The sequence below is a fragment of the Cherax quadricarinatus genome, chromosome 77 (genome assembly GCF_038502225.1).
Source record: "Cherax quadricarinatus isolate ZL_2023a chromosome 77, ASM3850222v1, whole genome shotgun sequence".
Classification (NCBI taxonomy): Eukaryota; Metazoa; Arthropoda; class Malacostraca; order Decapoda; family Parastacidae; genus Cherax; species Cherax quadricarinatus.
This window is the reverse complement of record NC_091368.1, coordinates 17762979-17784078: the sequence shown is the minus strand read 5'-3', so window position 1 is coordinate 17784078 and position 21100 is coordinate 17762979. Positions and strand designations below refer to the sequence as shown.

The 21100-nt window shown below is 43.5% G+C and overlaps 1 protein-coding gene across 1 annotated transcript in view; it reads right to left on the bottom strand.

Moving 5' to 3' along the window:
- The window catches only part of LOC128702064 (probable glutamate receptor), a 90853-nt gene that overhangs the window by 13521 nt on the left and 56232 nt on the right, over positions 1–21100 (bottom strand). The window contains exons 10-11 of the mRNA XM_070101507.1: positions 10356–10570; positions 6386–6566 (exon numbers count right to left, since the gene is read on the bottom strand). Of these exons, the coding sequence (XP_069957608.1) occupies positions 6386–6566; positions 10356–10570 (396 nt within the window). The remainder of the gene's footprint in view (positions 1–6385; positions 6567–10355; positions 10571–21100) is intronic.

The following is a 21100-nucleotide window of genomic DNA, read 5'->3' as shown; positions in this document are numbered from 1 at the left end:
CCCTCTTTGCCTCTCTCTCTCCTTCCCCTTATTCCCCTCTCTCTCCCTCTCCCCATCTCTCTCAACCCGCCACAGAACAACAGGAGGCTATGAGAAGAATATGAAGAGAACAACAGAGCAATGGTGGACACACTAAGGTGGCCAGAAGGGCTCACTTGCGTAGGGAAAATTTACTAGTCATGGGTGATTTCAATCACAAGGCTACTGACTGGGAAAACATGGAGCCGCATGGGGGACCCGAAACATGGATAGCCAAGATGTTGGAGGTGGTACTGGAAAATCTCATGCATCAACATGATAGTGACACTGCCAGACAGACGGGGAAGAGGATGAACCAGCAAGGATGGCCCTCCTACTTACCTTGAGTATTTCAGACATTAAAAACATCACATACGAAAAGCCCCTCACAGCTGGTGATTCTGAGCTTCATAAATAGAGTTACAAGTAGAGAGGGAAGCAGGAGGAGTTGGACAGAAGCCACTTTATAAAAGGGAGGACTACAAAGGGATGAGGAATTTTCTGCTAGAGGTTCAGTGGAAAAGAGAATGTGTGGGAAAATCAGTAAATGAAATTATAGACTTCGTGACACCAAAATGCATGGAGACAGAGGAGAGGTTCGTTCCCAAGGGCAACAGAAAGAATGGGAAGACCAGAACGAACCAGAATGGCTAGAGAATGGCAAATGGCACTGGCGCTCCACCACATCACTTTCTAGGCTATTCCATGGCCTGACTACTCTATGACTGAAGAAATACTTCCTAACATCCCTTTGATTCATCTGAGTCTTCAACTTCCAATTGTGACCTCTTGTGTCTGTGTCACATCTCTGGAACATCCCGTCTTTGTCCACCTGTGTGTGTGTGTGTGTACTCACCTAATTGTACTCACCTAATTGTGGTTGCAGGGGTCGAGACTCAGCTCCTGGCCCCGCCTCTTCACTGATCGCTACTGGATCCTCTCTCTCTCTGCTTCCTGAGCTTTGTCATACCTCTTCTTAAAACTATGTATGGTTCCTGCCTCCACTACTTCACTTGCTAGGCTATTCCACTTGCTGACAACTCTATGACTGAAGAAATACTTCCTAACGTCCCTGTGACTCGTCTGAGTCTTCAGCTTCCAGTTGTGACCCCTTGTCCCTGTGTCCCCTCTCTGGAACATCCTATCTCTGTCCACCTTGTCTATTCCCCGCAGTATCTTGTATGTCGTTATCATGTCTCCCCTGACCCTTCTGTCCTCCAGTGTCGTCAGTCCGATTTCCCTTAACCTTTCCTCGTACGACATTCCCTTGAGCTCTGGGACTAGCCTTGTTGCAAACCTTTGTACTTTCTCTAACTTCTTGACGTGCTTGACCAGGTGTGGGTTCCAGACTGGTGCTGCATACTCCAGTATGGGCCTAACATACACAGTGTACAGTGTCTTGAACGATTCCTTATTGAGGTATCGGAACGCTATTCTCAGGTTTGCCAGGCGCCCGTATGCTGCAGCGGTTATTTGGTTGATGTGTGCCTCCGGTGATGTACTCGGTGTTATGGTCACCCCAAGGTCTTTCTCCCTGAGTGAGGTCTGTAGTCTTTGTCCACCTAGCCTATATTCTGTCTGCGGTCTTCTTTGCCCCTCCCCAATCTTCATGACTTTGCATTTGGCTGGATTGAATTCGAGGAGCCAGTTACTGGACCACATGTCCAGCCTCTCCAGGTCTCTTTGCAGTCCTGCCTCATCCTCGTCCGATTTAATTCTTCTCATCAACTTCACGTCATCTGCGAACAGGGACACTTCAGAGTCTATTCCTTCCATCATGTCGTTCACATATATCAAAAATAGCACTGGTCCTAGAACTGACCCCTGTGGGACCCCGCTCGTAACAGGCGCCCACTGTGATACCTCTTCACGTACCATGACTCGTTGCTGCCTCCCTGTCAGGTATTCCCTTATCCATTGCAGTGCCCTTCCTTTTATGTGTGCCTGATCCTCCAGCTTCTGCACTAATCTCTTGTGGGGAACTGTGTCAAAGGCCTTCCTGCAGTCTAGGAAAACGCAATCTACCCAACCCTCTCTCTCGTGTCTTACTTCTGTTACCTTGTCATAAAACTCCAGGAGGTTTGTGATACAAGATTTGCCTTCCATGAACCCATGCTGGTTTTCATTTATAATCTTGTTCCTTTCCAGGTGTTCGACCACTCTCCTCCTGATAATCTTCTCCATGACTTTGCACACAATACATGTCAGAGACACAGGTCTGTAGTTTAGTGCCTCGTTTCTGTTTCCTTTCTTAAATATGGGGACTACATTAGCTGTCTTCCATTTCTCAGGTAGTTGCCCAGTTTCAAGGGATGTGTTGAAGATTGTGGTTAGAGGCACACACAGCATCTCTGCTCCTTCTCTAAGGACCCATGGGGAGATGTTGTCCGGTCCCATCGCCTTTGAGGTGTCAAGGTCACTTAAGAGCTTCTTCACCTCCTCCTCAGTTGTTCGTATGTCATCCAACACTTGTTGGTATATTCCCTCTTGATGTTCCCTTCTGTGCTGTCTTCCCACAGCCCTTCCTGTCTCTACTGTAAAAACTTCCTTAAATCTCCTGTTCAGCTCCTCACATACCTCCTGATCATTTCTTGTGAGTTCTCCACCTTCTGTCCTTAATCTGATCACCTGGTCTTTGACTGTTGTCTTCCTCCTGATGTGGCTATACAACAGTTTCGGGTCAGTCTTGATTCTCGATGCTATGTCATTTTCATACTGTCGCTGGGCCTCCCTCCTTACCTGTGCGTACTCATTCCTGGCTCTGCGACTGATCTCCCTATTTTCGTGTGTTCTCTGCCTTCTGTACTTTTTCCATTCTCTATTGCACTTTGTTTTTGCCTCCTTACACCGTCGGGTAAACCAGGGGCTTGTTCTGGTCTTCCCGTTGTTACTGTTGCCCTTGGGAATGAACCTTTCCACTGCCTCCTTGCATTTTGTTGCTACATATTCCATCATTTCATTTACTGGCTTTCCTGCCAGTTCTCTGTCCCACTGGACCTCCCGCATGAAGTTCTTCAACCCTATGTAGTCCCCTCTTTTATAGTCAGGCTTTTCCCATTCTACTCCTGTTATTCTCTCCACTTGCAGCTCTACTATGTATTCAAAGCACAGAACCACGTGGTCGCTAGCTCCTAGGGGACTCTCATACTTGATATCCTCAATGTCTGAGCTGCCCAGGGTGAACACAAGGTCCAATCTTGCTGGTTCATCCTCCCCTCTCACTCTGGTAGTGTCCTTAACATGTTGGTGCATGAGGTTTTCCAGCACCACGTCCAACATCCTGGCTCTCCATGTGTGTGTGTGTGTGTGTGTGTGTGTGTGTGTGTGTGTGTGTGTGTGTGTGTGTGTGTGGTGTGTGTGACTCAACAATCAATATTTGCACCAATAACTCATTACAGTTGTGACCGGGTGTGGAAGTGTGAATTGCTCATTACTCTATAATTTGTTCATGATTGTAGCCAAAGTATAAACGTAAGTAACCATTCTACAGAATTCATTACCTTTGTAACTTGTGAGCTCATTACCTTTGTACCTAGTTCAGCTATCAAAACTTTGGGGGCCCAGTCCCTGGACCCATTACTTACCTCTGTAATCTGTAAATACCTTTGTAACTTGTCATGATTGTGACCAGACTTACCTGGAGTTCATTACCTTTGTAAATTGTGAGTTCATTACCTTTGTAAATTGTGAGTTCATTACCTTTGTAAATTGTGAGTTCATTACCTTTGTAAATTGTGAGTTCATTACCTCTGTAACTTGCTCAGCTATCAAAACTTTGGAGTCCAGTCCCTGGACCAATTATGTACCTCTGTAATCTTTTGACTACCGCCCACAGGATGGGTATTGGGTGCATAATAAACATATTAAACTATTAAACTAACGCTAGAGAATGGCAAAAGTATAGATGACAAAGGACTCAGGAAAATAGAGACATTTGTAGAAGAGCCAGAAACGAATATTAACAGATAAGGAGAGACGCCCAACAGCAATATGTAAATGACATAGCATGGAAAGCCAAGTCGGACCTGAAGTTGCTGTATAGCGATATTAGGAGCAAAACAACATTCAAGGACCAGGTAATAAGACTGATGAAGGATGGTTAACATGAAATGACCGAGAACTATGTGAGGAGCTCAAAATGAGATTTAAAGAAGTATTTACAATGGAGACAGGAAAGACTCCAGAGAGCTGGAATAGTGGGGTACACAAACAAGGTATACACCAACAAGTGCTGGATGAAATACACACAAGCAAGGAGAAGGTGAAGCTGCTAAGTGAACTAGATACCAGACATCTCTCTGTGGGTCCTCAGAGAGGGACCAGAGATGCTGCATGTGCCAATAACAACAATCTTCAGCACATCCATTGAAACTGAACAACTACATAAGGTGTGGAAGACTACAAATGTAGTCCAAATTTTTAAGAAAGTAGATAGATACGAGGGAATAAATTACAGACCAGCGTCAGTGACATGTATAGTAAGCAAAGTCTTGGAGAAGATTATCAGAGAGTGGTGGAGCACCTAGAAAGGAACGAGCTTATACAAGACAAACAGCACGCCTTCAGGGAAGGAAAATCCTGTGTCAAAAACCTATTAGAATTATATGACAAGGTAATGGGAGTAGGAAAAGGGAGAAAAGGGTGGGTAGACTGCATTTTCTTGGATTGTAAGAAGGCTTTCGACACAGTTCCACACAAGAGATTAGTGCAAAAGCTTAAGGATCAGGCACGCATAACAAGTAAGCCACTGCAATGGAACGGCGGATACCTGACAGGGAGGCGACAACGACTCATGGTACGTGACGAGGTGTCAGAGTGGGAGCTTATGACGAGCGGAGTACCACAGGAGTCAGTCCAAGGACCGGTGGTGTTTCTGTGTATGTGAATGACGTGACGGAAGAGGTGTCAGAAGTGTCCCTGTTTGCAGATGATGTGTAGTTAATGACGAGAGTTAAATCGGATGAGGATCAAGCAGGACTATAAGAGGGACCTGGACAGGCATCAAGCCTGGTACAGCAACTGGCTCCTGGAATTGAACCACGCCAAATGCAAACTCATGAAGATCGGGGAACGGAAAAGAAGACCGCAGACAGAGTACAGGCTAGGGGGCTAAAGACTGAAAACTTCAATCAAGGAAAAGGATCTTGGGGTGAGTGTAATACCGAGCACATCTCCTGAGGCTCACATCGACCAGATAACTGCTGCAGCATACGGGCGCCTGGCAAACCTAAGAATAGAGTTCCAACACTTCAGTAAGGAATCATTCAAGACTGTACACCTTGTACGTCAAGCTCATACTGGAGTATGCAGCACCAGTTTGGAACCCACACCTGGTCAAGCATGTCAATAAACTAGAGAAAGTGCAAAATTTGCAACAAGACTAGTTCCGGATCTAACGGGAATGTCCTACGAGGAATGGTTAAGGGAAATCGACCTCAGAACACTGGAGGACTGGAGGGATAGGGAGACATGATAACGACATCTAAAATATTGCGAGGAATTGATAATGTGGGCAAAGACAAGATGTTCCAGAGATGGAACAAAGCAACCAGGCGCCGCATTTATAAGATTAAAATTCAAATGAGTCAAAGGGATGTCAGGAAGCATTTCTTCAGTCACAGAGGTTTCAGGAAATGGAATAGTCTGGAAAGTGATGTAGTGCAGGCAGGACCAATACATAGCTTTAAAAAGAGGTATGACGAAGCTCATGGAGCATGGAGAGGGTGGACCTAGTAGCGACCATTGAAGAGGCGGAGCCAGGAGCTGTCTAGACCCCTGCTACCACATTTAGGTGAGTACATACAAATGTTCAGTAGAGTCTTCAGAATTATGCCGCCATAATTATTATGTATGTATCTTCTTTAGTCTAATTGTTAAAATAACGCGAAAATATCTTGATTTATATTATTAGTTGTTTTGTACGTTTAGCTTCGTGACTGTAAAGTTAGGATTTGACGGACTACCTGGCTACCTGGTGCATGTTGTAAACCAGCATAGGATACCTGGTCATGGACTGGATCGCGGGGGCGTTAACCCCTTATTCACCCTCCAGGCATACCTGAAACTGCATATGCAGCGTCTGGTCCGTTCACTTCCAGGCAATATATGTTTTGAGTTAGTGATTTGACGATTTTTGAGGTTGCCATAAGACTCTCTCTGTGCTTCAGGTCCTGAATATTAACTTTAAACCTACCTTGTTCTGAGGAACATCTACACACTCTCGTAGTCGGAGTTTTAAAAGTTGCTCAACTTAAATTCGTCGGCGCATCACCGTGAACAGCAGAAATCAGAAACCTTATATGTATATATATGAACCTTTGTATATCATTTAAAATAAAGGTTCTCAAGAATTTTGTAGGAAAGTTACCTGTTTTTGTAAAGTCTTGAGCAAGATGATCTCTGATGGCAGTATCGACGTCTATGAGGACATGGTCACCCCGTCGCACCAGTGTGTCTATTGCTTCTGGGAACTGCGGGTGTGTTCTCCAGATGAGTCGACCAACCTTCTCAGCGTCAGCAATATCGCGGTATATGCCAGACTCTGCTGACTGAAACTTTGTTACTTATTATTCAAGTAAAAAAATAAATGAATGGATCAAATGAAACACACACACACACACACACACACACACACACACACAGAGAATTGGTAGGAAAATCAGTAAGCAAAGTGATGGACTACGTGACAACAAAATGCAAGGAGGCAGAGGAGAGGTTTGTTCTCAGGGGCAACAATAATAATGGGAAGGCCAGAACGAGCCCTTGATTTACTCAAGTGTTGGGAGGCAAAAACTAAGTGCGCTCGAGAACGGAAAAAGTACAGAAGACAAAGGACAGAGGAAAATAAAGAGATTAGTCGAAGAGCCAGAAACAAGTATGTACAGATAAGGAGGGAGGTCCAGCGACAGTACGAAAATGACAAAGCATCGAAAGTCAAGTCTGGCCCGAAACTGTTATGTAGCCACATCAGGAGGAAAACATCAGTCAAAGACCAAGTGATCAGGCTGAGGAAAGAGGTGGGGGGAGTTCGCAAGAAACGACCAAGAGGTATGTGAGGAACTCAACATGAGATTTAAGAAAGTATTCACAATAGAGACAGGAAGGACTCCAGGAAGTCAGCATAAGGGAATACACCAACAAGGGATATACCAAAAACTGCTGGATGAAATACACACAACCGAGGAGGAGGTGAAGAAGCTATATGAACTTGACACCTCAAAGGCGGTGGAACCGGACATCTCTCAGGGAGGGAGCAAGGACGTTGTGTGTGCCACTAACCACATATTGCAACACATCCCTTGAATCTGGGCAACTACCTGAGGTATGGACGACAGCAAATGTAGTCCCCATTTATGAGAAAAGAGACAGAAACGAGGCAATAACCATAGACCAGTGTCACTGACGTGTATAATATGCAAAGTAATGGAGAAGATTATGAGGAGGAGAGTGGTGGAGCACTTATAAAGCAACAAGCTTGTAAATGACAACCAGCATGTTGTCAGGGAAGTGAAATCCTGTGTCGCAAACCTACTGGAGTTTTATGGAAAGGTAACAGAAGACACGAGAGAGAGGGGTGGGTTGATTGCATTTTCTTGGACTGCAAGAAGGCCTTCGACACAGTTCCTCATAAGAGATTAGGGCGAAAACTAGAGGATCAGCCACGTATAACAGGAAGAGCACAGCAAAGGATCAGAGAATACATGACAGGGATTAAACAACGAGTCATGGTACGTGATGAGGTATCACAGTGGGCATCTGTGACGAGCGGGGTCCCACAGGGGTCGGTCCTAGGACCAGTACTATTTTTGGTATATGTGAATGACATGATGGAAGGGATAGACTCAGAAGTGTCCCTGTTCGCAGATAATGTGAAGTTAATGAGGAGAATTAAACCATATAAGAATCAGGCAGGACTACAAATAGACCTGGACAGGCTGCAAGCCTGGTCCAGCAACTGGCTCCTCGAATTTAATCCCGTCGTCATGAAGATCGGGAAAGGGCAAAGAAGACCGCAGACAGAGTATAGGCTAGGTGGCCAAAGACTGCTAACCTCACTCATGGAGAAAGATCGTGGGGTGAGTATAATACCGAACACGTCTCCGGAAGCACACATCAACCAGTTAATTTTTTTTTCGCTGGTATTCTCCCGGCCCGGGCCTTTTCCAAGTGGTGGTCCGGCCTTGGCTCCTTGTCTAGGGAGTGTCTGAGACCTAAGTCTTCCGTGGGAAGAGGCACAAGTACCCTCCTCATCTTTGGGATCAACTGTCCTCAGGCCTTGCCACATTCCCCGCCCTCACGGGGCTCGTAGGGAGAAGCTAGGCCTCTCTGGTCTGTCATCCCCGCCACAAGGGGGTTAATGGGAATGACAGTCTTGTGAGCTGCAAGCTCTGGCTCAGGCACCTACCCTGCCCTAGAAGGGCTGGGCATGGTGTCGATCAGTACAAAATAACTGCTGCAGTATTTGGGCGCCTGGCAAACCTGGGAATAGCCTTCCGATACCTCAGTAAGGAATAGCTCAAGACACTGTACACCGTGTACGTCAGGCCCATACTGGAGTATGCAGCACCTGTTTGGAACCCACACCTGGTCAAGCGTGTCAAGAACTTAGAGAAAGTGCAAAGGTTTGCAAAAAGGCTAGTTCCAGAGCTAAGGGGAATGTCCTACGAAGAAAAGTTAAGTGAAATCGGCCTGACGACACTGGAGGACAAGTGGGTTAGGGACGACATGATAACGACACAAAATACTGCGAGGAATAGATAAGGTGGACAGAGACAAGTTGTTCTATAGAAATGGGACATATAAACAAGAGGTCACAATTGGAAGTTGAAGAATCAGATGAGTCAAATGGATGTTAAGAAGAATTTCTTCAGTCATAGAGTTGTCAGGAAGCGGAAAAGTCTGGCAAGTGATGTAGTGGAGGCAGGAAAAATACATAGTTTTAAGACGAGGTATGATAAAGCTCATGGAGCAGGGAGAGAGAGGACCTAGTATCGACCAATAAAGAGGTGCGGCCAGGAGCTGAGTGTCGACCCCTGCGACCACAAACAGGTGAGTATAAATAGGTGATTACACATACACACACACAAAATAAATCCCTATTTTATAGAGAATAGCTTTCATCGAACTTCAGGTTTTTTGCATTAAGACTCATAGTATGTTAAGGAATGTAGAAGATTATCAGGAAGGAAGTATTGGAGCAGCTGGAAAGAAGAGGATTAATTAAGAACAAACAGTTCGGTTTTCGAAATTGCAATCCCTGTATTACGATCACTGGTACACAATAAAGGTCTGCTGTACCTGACCGTAAATCAAGTTTCTAGACAAGGAACTCTCTAGTCTAATAAAGGCAAAGGTGAAAGTTAAGACGCATATGCAACATCTGGATATCCTTATTGTTCTATGTCCCTTCTATACAAGGTGGGTTGGCATGTGCGTGTCCTTCAATCAGAGTTCAATACTCTGAACAAATCAACTACAATCACTGAGTCTAGAGGATACCTCACTTATCACAGGTTTGGCAGAACTCCTAAATATTTCTAAAATTATGAGATATATCGGAAACAGCAGGATGAAGATCATTGTAGTGCTTACGAGGTGTGAGAATGATAATGCTTAACAAAGAAGTCGACTTCCTTCACTTTATGATGCAGCTCAGTACTAATGCATATTGTAGATACGTTTTCACGCTTTTACGATTTCCATTTTGCAGAAATGTAATAATGTAAAATGTTGGAGATGTGGGATAATATCTTCAGTTGCCGCTTCCTCGTTGCAGTCGCAAAAAAAAACTTACATCCAAATGTATATTGTTTATATTTTTAAACTACTCATTCCATTAGAATTGTTTGTAATAACTAGGTAAAGCATCTCAAAGACGAGTAACTTAGATTGATATCAGTCTCTGACACCTGCGACAATACCTTATGTAGCTGCCGCCGGTGTGTGTACTCACCTATATGTGTTCACATATGTATTGTTGCAAGGGTCGAGTTACAGCTCCTGCCCCGCCTCTTTGCTAGCCCCTACTAGATCACTTTCTACCCCACTTCTAGAGTCTTATCATACCTCTTCTCACAGCTATGTATGGATCCTGCCTCCACTACTTTACTCTCCAGATTATTCCACTTCTGACAACTCTAAGACTAAAGAATATTTTATCACGTGTTCCTAAGTAGCGTAACATTCAAGTGCATTATATAAAATTTTCTTATTCATTTTTGTTCTGTAAAAATAATAAATGTTTTAAATTTCTACGTACTTTTACACTATTGTTTATAAAGAAATGTTTCTCGCATACAATGATGGTAAATCAAAGTTCCTTTTATCTCCTGACTCACCTTTAAATAAGGGCCAACGGCAGAGCCTTTGGACCATATCATTGTAACTGAAGGATCGTCAACAACGTCCCTCAGCGTCTGGTAGGGCTGAGAGATGTGTCTTACTGCTAGGAGAGCCATTAGATTACCAGCGTAACTCCTTGTTAATACCAACGTTACCATCATCCATACCAACAACATTACCCGCTCCCTCCAATAGATGGGCACTACCACATCTGTGTTAATTACAGGAATAACTCAATGTTAACATCAGCAACAACATTATCCACAGTTAACAAAACTGTTGCACTTACTTCCGGCACAGTCGTCGTCATTTCTGTAATGATAGTAATAAAATATATTATTAATCAAATGGTTTACTTAGACTGCAAGTAAATGAAGAGGGAAAGAAAGAATTTTTTTTTTTGATATTTGCCGGTTGTCACACAGTGTATCTGCTCTTGTTGATCTCTGTTGAGAAGTTTCTGTCTCCATTGGAATCTCCAAGTGGTCACTTACCATAAGTCTGGAGTAACCACCATCAGTAGATAGTAGGGAAGTTATCATCAGTGAGGAATGTGCATGACTTACGGAATCGTAATGATACGATTGCAAACAAACCATACCACGGGCGGGGATAGTACCTGCTAACGCGACGGTCTTGAGTTTTGAGACTCTCAGATCGCGGGTTCTATCCCCGCCCGTGGTATGGTTAGGAATGTACAAGTGTACATGCAGTCAGTATGAACGTAACTTCTGTACCAGACAAGGAGAAGGTAGTCTAGAGACGGACAGAATACCAATGATTCTGTAATTCAGTACCTTGTGTAGTATATATGTTGTGGTGAATACGTAAAACTGGTCATTTAGCAAGAACTCATTTAAAATTAACCAATTTCTAAAACTTTCTATTATTCGTTTAAAGATCAATTTTTTTTCATTTATGTTTTTGCAAAACTTAATAATTATTTACCAAAAAAAAAATTAGAAAACTTACCTAACCTTATTATAACAAGCGCAATTTATTGTAGCAAAATCCAATTAAATAAATTTTGGATAAGTTCACATTAGTTTAATAATAAACAAACACAATTAAATATATATTTTTCGTTACGTTCGAAATAATTTTTGCGAAATTATTTTCGCTTGCCTTATTCACCAAGTAGAGCATTGCTATTTAAGCCAAAATCGTAAGTTTTACCTATTCGGCAACATATACATACATATATATATATATATATATATATATATATATATATATATATATATATATATATATATATATATATATATATATATATATATATATATATATATATATATATATATATATATATATATATATATGTTGATTTCGGCAAATACTTACTGTGTCTTGGACATAAATCTTCTTGTTTATACACAAGTGAATTGATTATATTCCTAACACGTCTATACCAGTTTTCTTCTTTGAGACGCATGATGGTTGAGTGTGCACATGACCACCAGTGTGCACATGACCACCAGTGTGCACATGACCACCAGTGTGTACATGACCACCAGTGTGCACATGACCACCAGTGTGCACATGACCACCAGTGTGCACATGACCACCAGTGTGTACATGACCACCAGTGTGCACATGACCACCAGTGTGCACATGACCACCAGTGTGAACATGACCACCAGTGTGCACATGACCACCAGTGTGCACATGACCACCAGTGTGCACATGACCACCAGTGTGCACATGACCACCAGTGTGCACATGACCACCAGTGTGCACATGACCACCAGTGTGCACATGACCACCAGTGTGCACATGACCTCCAGTGTGCACATGACCACCAGTGTGCACATGACCACCAGTGTGCGCATGACCACCAGTGTGCACATGACCACCAGTGTGCACATGACCACCAGTGTGCACATGACCACCAGTGTGCACATGACCACCAGTGTGCACATGACCACCAGTGTGCACATGACCACCAGTGTGAACATGACCACCAGTGTGCACATGACCACCAGTGTGCACATGACCACCAGTGTGCACATGACCACAAGTGTGCACATGATCACCAGTGTGCACATGACCACCAGTGTGCACATGACCACCAGTGTGCACATGACCACCAGTGTGCACATGACCACCAGTGTGCACATGACCACCAATGTGCACATGACCACAAGTGTGCACATGACCACCAGTGTGCACATGACCGCCAGTGTGCACATGACCACCAGTGTGCACATGACCACGTGTGTGCACATGACCACCAGTGTGAACATGACCACGTGTGTGCACATGACCACCAGTGTGCACATGACCACCAGTGTGCACATGACCACCAGTGGGCACATGACCACCAGTGTGCACATGACCACCAGTGTGCACATGACCACCAGTGGGCACATGACCACCAGTGTGCACATGACCACCAGTGTGCAGATGACCACCAGTGTGCACATGACCACCAGTGTGCATATGACCACCAGTGTGCACATGACCACCAGTGTGCGCATGACCACCAGTGTGCACATGACCACCAGTGGGCACATGACCACCAGTGTGCACATGACCAACAGTGTGCACATGACCACCAGTGTGCGCATGACCACCAGTGTGCACATGACCAACAGTGTGCACATGACCACCAGTGGGCACATGACCACCAGTGTGCACATGACCACCAGTGTGCAGATGACCACCAGTGTGCACATGACCACCAGTGTGCATATGACCACCAGTGTGCACATGACCACCAGTGTGCGCATGACCACCAGTGTGCACATGACCAACAGTGTGCACATGACCACCAGTGTGCACATGACCACCAGTGTGCGCATGACCACCAGTGTGCACATGACCACCAGCGCGCACATGACCACAATTATCTGGCATTAGGGGAGTGTAAGTATTTATCGTTTTTAAAACTTGGTGCAATAAGGACCGCTGTACCTTAACAGTGGAGACAGATAAGACCCCTGCAATAAGGACCGCTGTACCTCCACAGTGGAGATAGATAATACCCCTGCAATAAGGACCGCTGTACCTCCACAGTGGAGATAGATAAGACCCCTGCAATAAGGAACGCTGTACCTCCACAGTGGAGACAGATAAGACCCCTGCAATAAGGAACGCTGTACCTCCACAGTGGGGACAGATAAGACCCCTGCAATAAGGAACGCTGTACCTCCACAGTGGAGATAGATAAGACCCCTGCAATAAGGACCGCTGTACCTCCACAGTGGAGATAGATAAGACCCCTGCAATAAGGAACGCTGTACCTCCACAGTGGAGACATAAGACCGCTGCAATAAGGAACGCTGTACCTCCACAGTGGAGACAGATAAGACCCCAGCACTAAGGAACGCTGTACCTCCACAGTTGAGACAGATAAGACACATGCAATAAGGAGCGCTGTACCTCCACAGTGGAGACAGATAAGACCCCTGCAATAAGGAACACTGTACCTCCACAGTGGAGACAGATAAGACCCCCGCAATAAGGAACGCTGTACCTCCACAGTTGAGACAGATAAGACCCCTGCAATAAGGAACGCTGTATACCTCCACAGTGGGGACAGATAAGACCCCTGCAATAAGGAACGCTGTACCTCCACAGTGGAGACAGATAAGACCCCTGCAATAAGGAACGCTGTATACCTCCACAGTGGAGACAGATAAGACCCCTGCAACAAGGAAAGCTGTACCTCCACAGTGGAGACAGATAAGACCCCTGCAATAAGGAACGCTGTATATCTCCAGAGTGGAGACAGATAAGACCCCTGCAATAAGGAACGCTGTACCTCCACAGTGGAGACAGATAAGACCCCTGCAATAAGGAAAGCTGTACCTCCACAGTGGAGACAGATAAGACCCCTGCAATAAGGAACGCTGTATACCTCCAGAGTGGAGACAGATAAGACCTCTGCAATAAGGAACGCTGTACCTCCACAGTGGAGACAGATAAGACCCCTGCAATAAGGAACGCTGTACCTCCACAGTGGAGACAGATAAGACCCCTGCAATAAGGAACGCTGTACCTCCACAGTGGAGACAGATAAGACCCCTGCCATAAGGAACGCTGTACCTCCACAGTGGAGACAGATAAGACCCCTGCCATAAGGAACGCTGTACCTCCACAGTGGAGACAGATAAGACCCCTGCAATAAAGAACGCTGTACCTCAACAGTGGAGACAGATAAGACCCCTGCAATAAGGAATGCTGTACCTCCACAGTGGAGACAGATAATACCCCTGCAATAAGGAACGCTGTACCTCCACAGTGGAGACAGATAAGACCCCTGCAATAAGGAACGCTGTACCTCCACAGTGGAGACAGATAAGACCCCTGCAATAAGGAACGCTGTACCTCCACAGTGGAGACAGATAAGTCCCCTGCAATAAGGAACGCTGTACCTCCACAGTGGAGACAGATGAGACCCCTGCAATAAGGAACGCTGTACCTCCACAGTGGAGACAGATAAGACCCCTGCACTAAGGAACGCTGTACCTGTCAGCATAGTTCCTGATCCCTGTATTCCCAGTATTATATAGCATAGCATATTAGTATCATCCATGTGCTTTAGATACGAGATCCCTTGTAGGCATGTGGCTTTGTGTGACGTCACGGGATGCAGATGTGTAGGCTCATACCTCTGCCCCGGTCTCACTCGGCGGCAGACCATTCAGCGGACAGGCAAGTCAGCTGGGCTCCATCCCTCATCTCAGTCTGACAATATATAGACACCATCCTACAAGTGTGTCTACCTTCAACCTACGATATCTCCATTTAAGAACCCTTTACGACATACCTCCACAGTGGAGATAGATAAGACCCTGCAATAAGGAACGCTGTACCTCCAGAGTGGAGATAGATAAGACCCCTGCAATAAGGAACGCTGTACCTCCACAGTGGAGACAGATAAGACCCCTGCAATAAGGAACGCTGTACCTCCACAGTGGAGACAGATAAGACCCCTGCAATAAGGAACGCTGTACCTCCACAGTGGAGACAGATAAGACCCCTGCAATAAAGAACGCTGTACCTCAACAGTGGAGACAGATAAGACCCCTGCAATAAGGAACGCTGTACCTCCACAGTGGAGACAGATAAGACCCCTGCAATAAGGAACGCTGTACCTCCACAGTGGAGACAGATAAGACCCCTGCAATAAGGAACGCTGTACCTCCACAGTGGAGACAGATAAGACCCCTGCAATAAGGAACGCTGTACCTCCACAGTGGAGACAGATAAGACCACTGCAATAAGGAACGCTGTACCCCCACAGTTGAGACAGATGAGACCCCTGCAATAAGGAACGCTGTACCTCCACAGTGGAGACAGATAAGACCCCTGCAATAAGGAACGCTGTACCTCCACAGTGGAGACAGATAGGACCCCTGCAATAAGGAACGCTGTTCCTCCACAGTGGAGATAGATAAGACCCCTGCAATAAGGAACGCTGTACCTCCACAGTGGAGACAGATAAGACCCCTGCAATAAGGAACGCTGTACCTCCACAGTGGAGACAGATAAAACCCCTGCAATAAGGAACGCTGTACCTCCACAGTGGAGACAGATAAGACCCCTGCAATAAGGAACGCTGTACCTCCACACTGGAGACAAATAAGACTTCTGCAATAAGGAACGCTGTACCTCCACAGTGGAGACAGATAAGACCCCTGCAATAAGGAACGCAGTACCTCCACAGTGGAGACAGATAAGACCCCTGCAATAAGGAACGCTGTACCTCCACAGTGGAGACAGATAAGACCCCTGCAATAAGGAACGCTGTACCTCCACAGTGGAGACAGATAAGACCCATGCAATAAGGAACGCTGTACCTCCACAGTGGAGACAAATAAGACCCCTGCAATAAGGAACGCTGTACCTCCACAGTGGAGACAGATAAGACCCCTGCAATAAGGAACGCTGTACCTCCACAGTGGAGACAGATAAGACCCCTGCAATAAGGAACACTGTACTTCCACAGTGGAGATAAATAAGACCTTCATCCATAACCTTAATTCCTTCATAAAATATAGACCTTTCTTGATGCCTGTAACAACTGTGAGCATTTTCTTCTTCCCATAATTTTTATTTTACCTCTTAACTCATACGTATTTAATACAATATCACTTAATCATCCCTATCTTTTTTCTCTCTCTCGTAACTCACATTAATGGAGGGGAAAAAGTTATCCTCTGAGATACCAACTTTCCTGTTCACAATACCACGTCTGTCTTTACCAATCTTTCTGATTTCATTGAGTTTTAATACATTTAATCAGATAATTGTTTTATCATGTTTTCCGAGTGATGAATTAAACCTGTGAGGGATATCAGTGTTCGCCAGTATAACTGATTTAATTGTTCTCTTACGATACTCAATGTGAAGACTTTTTTTATTTGCAAGAAAATTTGACGAAACTTAAATGTTACTTTTTGTAAAGTACAGAAGATATAAATAGTTTCTGATGTGGTACTTCAACAATGACATTATTAGAAATATATATATATATATATATATATATATATATATATATATATATATATATATATATATATATATATATATATATATATATATATATATATATATATATATATATATATATATTTATATATTTATATACATATATATATATACATATATATATATGTATATATATGTATATATATATATGTGTATATATATATGTATATATATATGTATATATATATATATATATGTAGGTATATATATATATATATATATATATATATATGTAGGTAGTAGGTTGGTAGACAGCAACCACCCAGGGAAGTACTACCGTCCTGCCAGATGACTGTGAAACAAAAACCTGTAACTGTTTTGCATGATGGTAGGATTGCTGGTTTCTTTTTCTGTCTCATAAACACGCTAAGATAACAGGGATATCTTGCTACTCCTACTTACACTTTGGTCACACTTCATAGACACGCACATGCATATATATATATACATACATCTAGGTTTTTCTCCTTTTTCTAAATAGCTCTTGTTCTTTTTTATTTCTTCTATTGTCCATGGGGAAGTGGAAAAGAATCTTTCCTCCGTAAGCCATGCGTGTCGTATGAGGCGACTAAAATGCCGGGAGCAATGGGCTAGTAACCCCTTCTCCTGTATACAATTACTAAAAAAGAGAAGAAGAAAAACTTTATAAAACTGGGTTGCTTAAATGTGCGTGGATGTAGTGCGGATGACAAGAAACAGATGATTGCTGATGTTATGAATGAAAAGAAGTTGGATGTCCTGGCCCTAAGCGAAACAAAGCTGAAGGGGGTAGGAGAGTTTCAGTGGGGGGAAATAAATGGGATTAAATCTGGAGTATCTGAGAGAGTTAGAGCAAAGGAAGGGGTAGCAGTAATGTTAAATGATCAGTTATGGAAGGAGAAAAGAGAATATGAATGTGTAAATTCAAGAATTATGTGGATTAAAGTAAAGGTTGGATGCGAGAAGTGGGTCATAATAAGCGTGTATGCACCTGGAGAAGAGAGGAATGCAGAGGAGAGAGAGAGATTTTGGGAGATGTTAAGTGAATGTATAGGAGCCTTTGAACCAAGTGAGAGAGTAATTGTGGTAGGGGACTTGAATGCTAAAGTAGGAGAAACTTTTAGAGAGGGTGTGGTAGGTAAGTTTGGGGTGCCAGGTGTAAATGATAATGGGAGCCCTTTGATTGAACTTTGTATAGAAAGGGGTTTAGTTATAGGTAATACATATTTTAAGAAAAAGAGGATAAATAAGTATACACGATATGATGTAGGGCGAAATGACAGTAGTTTGTTGGATTATGTATTGGTAGATAAAAGACTGTTGAGTAGACTTCAGGATGTACATGTTTATAGAGGGGCCACAGATATATCAGATCACTTTCTAGTTGTAGCTACACTGAGAGTAAAAGGTAGATGGGATACAAGGAGAATAGAAGCATCAGGGAAGAGAGAGGTAAAGGTTTATAAACTAAAAGAGGAGGCAGTTAGGGTAAGATATAAACAGCTATTGGAGGATAGATGGGCTAATGAGAGCATAGGCAATGGGGTCGAAGAGGTATGGGGTAGGTTTAAAAATGTAGTGTTAGAGTGTTCAGCAGAAGTTTGTGGTTACAGGAAAGTGGGTGCAGGAGGGAAGAGGAGCGATTGGTGGAATGATGATGTAAAGAGAGTAGTAAGGGAGAAAAAGTTAGCATATGAGAAGTTTTTACAAAGTAGAAGTGATGCAAGGAGGGAAGAGTATATGGAGAAAAAGAGAGAAGTTAAGAGAGTGGTGAAGCAATGTAAAAAGAGAGCAAATGAGAGAGTGGGTGAGATGTTATCAACAAATTTTGTTGAAAATAAGAAAAAGTTTTGGAGTGAGATTAACAAGTTAAGAAAGCCTAGAGAACAAATGGATTTGTCTGTTAAAAATAGGATAGGAGAGTTATTAAATGGAGAGTTAGAGGTATTGGGAAGATGGAAGGAATATTTTGAGGAATTGTTAAATGTTGATGAAGATAGGGAAGCTGTGATTTCGTGTATAGGGCAAGGAGGAATAACATCTTGTAGGAGTGAGGAAGAGCCAGTTGTGAGTGTGGGGGAAGTTCGTGAGGCAGTAGGTAAAATGAAAGGGGGTAAGGCAGCCGGGATTGATGGGATAAAGATAGAAATGTTAAAAGCAGGTGGGGATGTAGTTTTGGAGTGGTTGGTGCAATTATTTAATAAATGTATGGAAGAGGGCAAGGTACCTAGGGATTGGCAGAGAGCATGCATAGTTCCTTTGTATAAAGGCAAAGGGGATAAAAGAGAGTGCAAAAATTATAGGGGGATAAGTCTGTTGAGTGTACCTGGTAAAGTGTATGGTAGAGTTATAATTGAAAGAATTAAGAGTAAGACGGAGAATAGGATAGCAGATGAACAAGGAGGCTTTAGGAAAGGTAGGGGGTGTGTGGACCAGGTGTTTACAGTGAAACATATAAGTGAACAGTATTTAGATAAGGCTAAAGAGGTCTTTGTGGCATTTATGGATTTGGAAAAGGCGTATGACAGGGTGGATAGGGGGGCAATGTGGCAGATGTTGCAAGTGTATGGTGTAGGAGGTAGGTTACTGAAAGCAGTGAAGAGTTTTTACGAGGATAGTGAGGCTCAAGTTAGAGTATGTAGGAAAGAGGGAAATTTTTTCCCAGTAAAAGTAGGCCTTAGACAAGGATGTGTGATGTCACCGTGGTTGTTTAATATATTTATAGATGGGGTTGTAAGAGAAGTAAATGCGAGGGTCTTGGCAAGAGGCGTGGAGTTAAAAGATAAAGAATCACACACAAAGTGGGAGTTGTCACAGCTGCTCTTTGCTGATGACACTGTGCTCTTGGGAGATTCTGAAGAGAAGTTGCAGAGATTGGTGGATGAATTTGGTAGGGTGTGCAAAAGAAGAAAATTAAAGGTGAATACAGGAAAGAGTAAGGTTATGAGGATAACAAAAAGATTAGGTGATGAAAGATTGAATATCAGATTGGAGGGAGAGAGTATGGAGGAGGTGAACGTATTCAGATATTTGGGAGTGGACGTGTCAGCGGATGGGTCTATGAAAGATGAGGTGAATCATAGAATTGATGAGGGAAAAAGAGTGAGTGGTGCACTTAGGAGTCTGTGGAGACAAAGAACTTTGTCCTTGGAGGCAAAGAGGGGAATGTATGAGAGTATAGTTTTACCAACGCTCTTATATGGGTGTGAAGCGTGGGTGATGAATGTTGCAGCGAGGAGAAGGCTGGAGGCAGTGGAGATGTCATGTCTGAGGGCAATGTGTGGTGTGAATATAATGCAGAGAATTCGTAGTTTGGAAGTTAGGAGGAGGTGCGGGATTACCAAAACTGTTGTCCAGAGGGCTGAGGAAGGGTTGTTGAGGTGGTTCGGACATGTAGAGAGAATGGAGCGAAACAGAATGACTTCAAGAGTGTATCAGTCTGTAGTGGAAGGAAGGCGGGGTAGGGGTCGGCCTAGGAAGGGTTGGAGGGAGGGGGTAAAGGAGGTTTTGTGTGCGAGGGGCTTGGACTTCCAGCAGGCATGCGTGAGCGTGTTTGATAGGAGTGAATGGAGACAAATGGTTTTTAATACTTGACGTGCTGTTGGAGTGTGAGCAAAGTAACATTTATGAAGGGATTCAGGGAAACCGGCAGGCCGGACTTGAGTCCTGGAGATGGGAAGTACAGTGCCTGCACTCTGAAGGAGGGGTGTTAATGTTGCAGTTTAAAAACTGTAGTGTAAAGCACCCTTCTGGCAAGACAGTGATGGAGTGAATGATGGTGAAAGTTTTTCTTTTTCGGGCCACCCTGCCTTGGTGGGAATCGGCCGGTGTGATAATAAATAAATAAAAAAAAATATATATATATATACATATATACATATATATATATACATATATATATACATATATATATATATATACATATATATATATATATTCTATTTTCAGAAACCAAAAATCAATCAATCATTCAAGTTTATTCTCTATAAAGATTACAATGTGTGGTTTACGTATTATAGAATATTGGTTAAAATTCGTAGTTTACGTATTATAAAATACTAATTACAGAGAGGGCCAATATCACACCTAGCAGGTCGGGCAGACTAAGATTAATTCAAACTATATTGGTACAGGTTATGGAGCATATTGATATTAAAGCTTTGTAACTGCATTACAGTTCGTAAATTTAACAATGAGAATGCTTTTGTCTTGGCACGATACATAGTTGCGATTAAAGTTCCTGTATTGCAATTTTTCAGGCAAA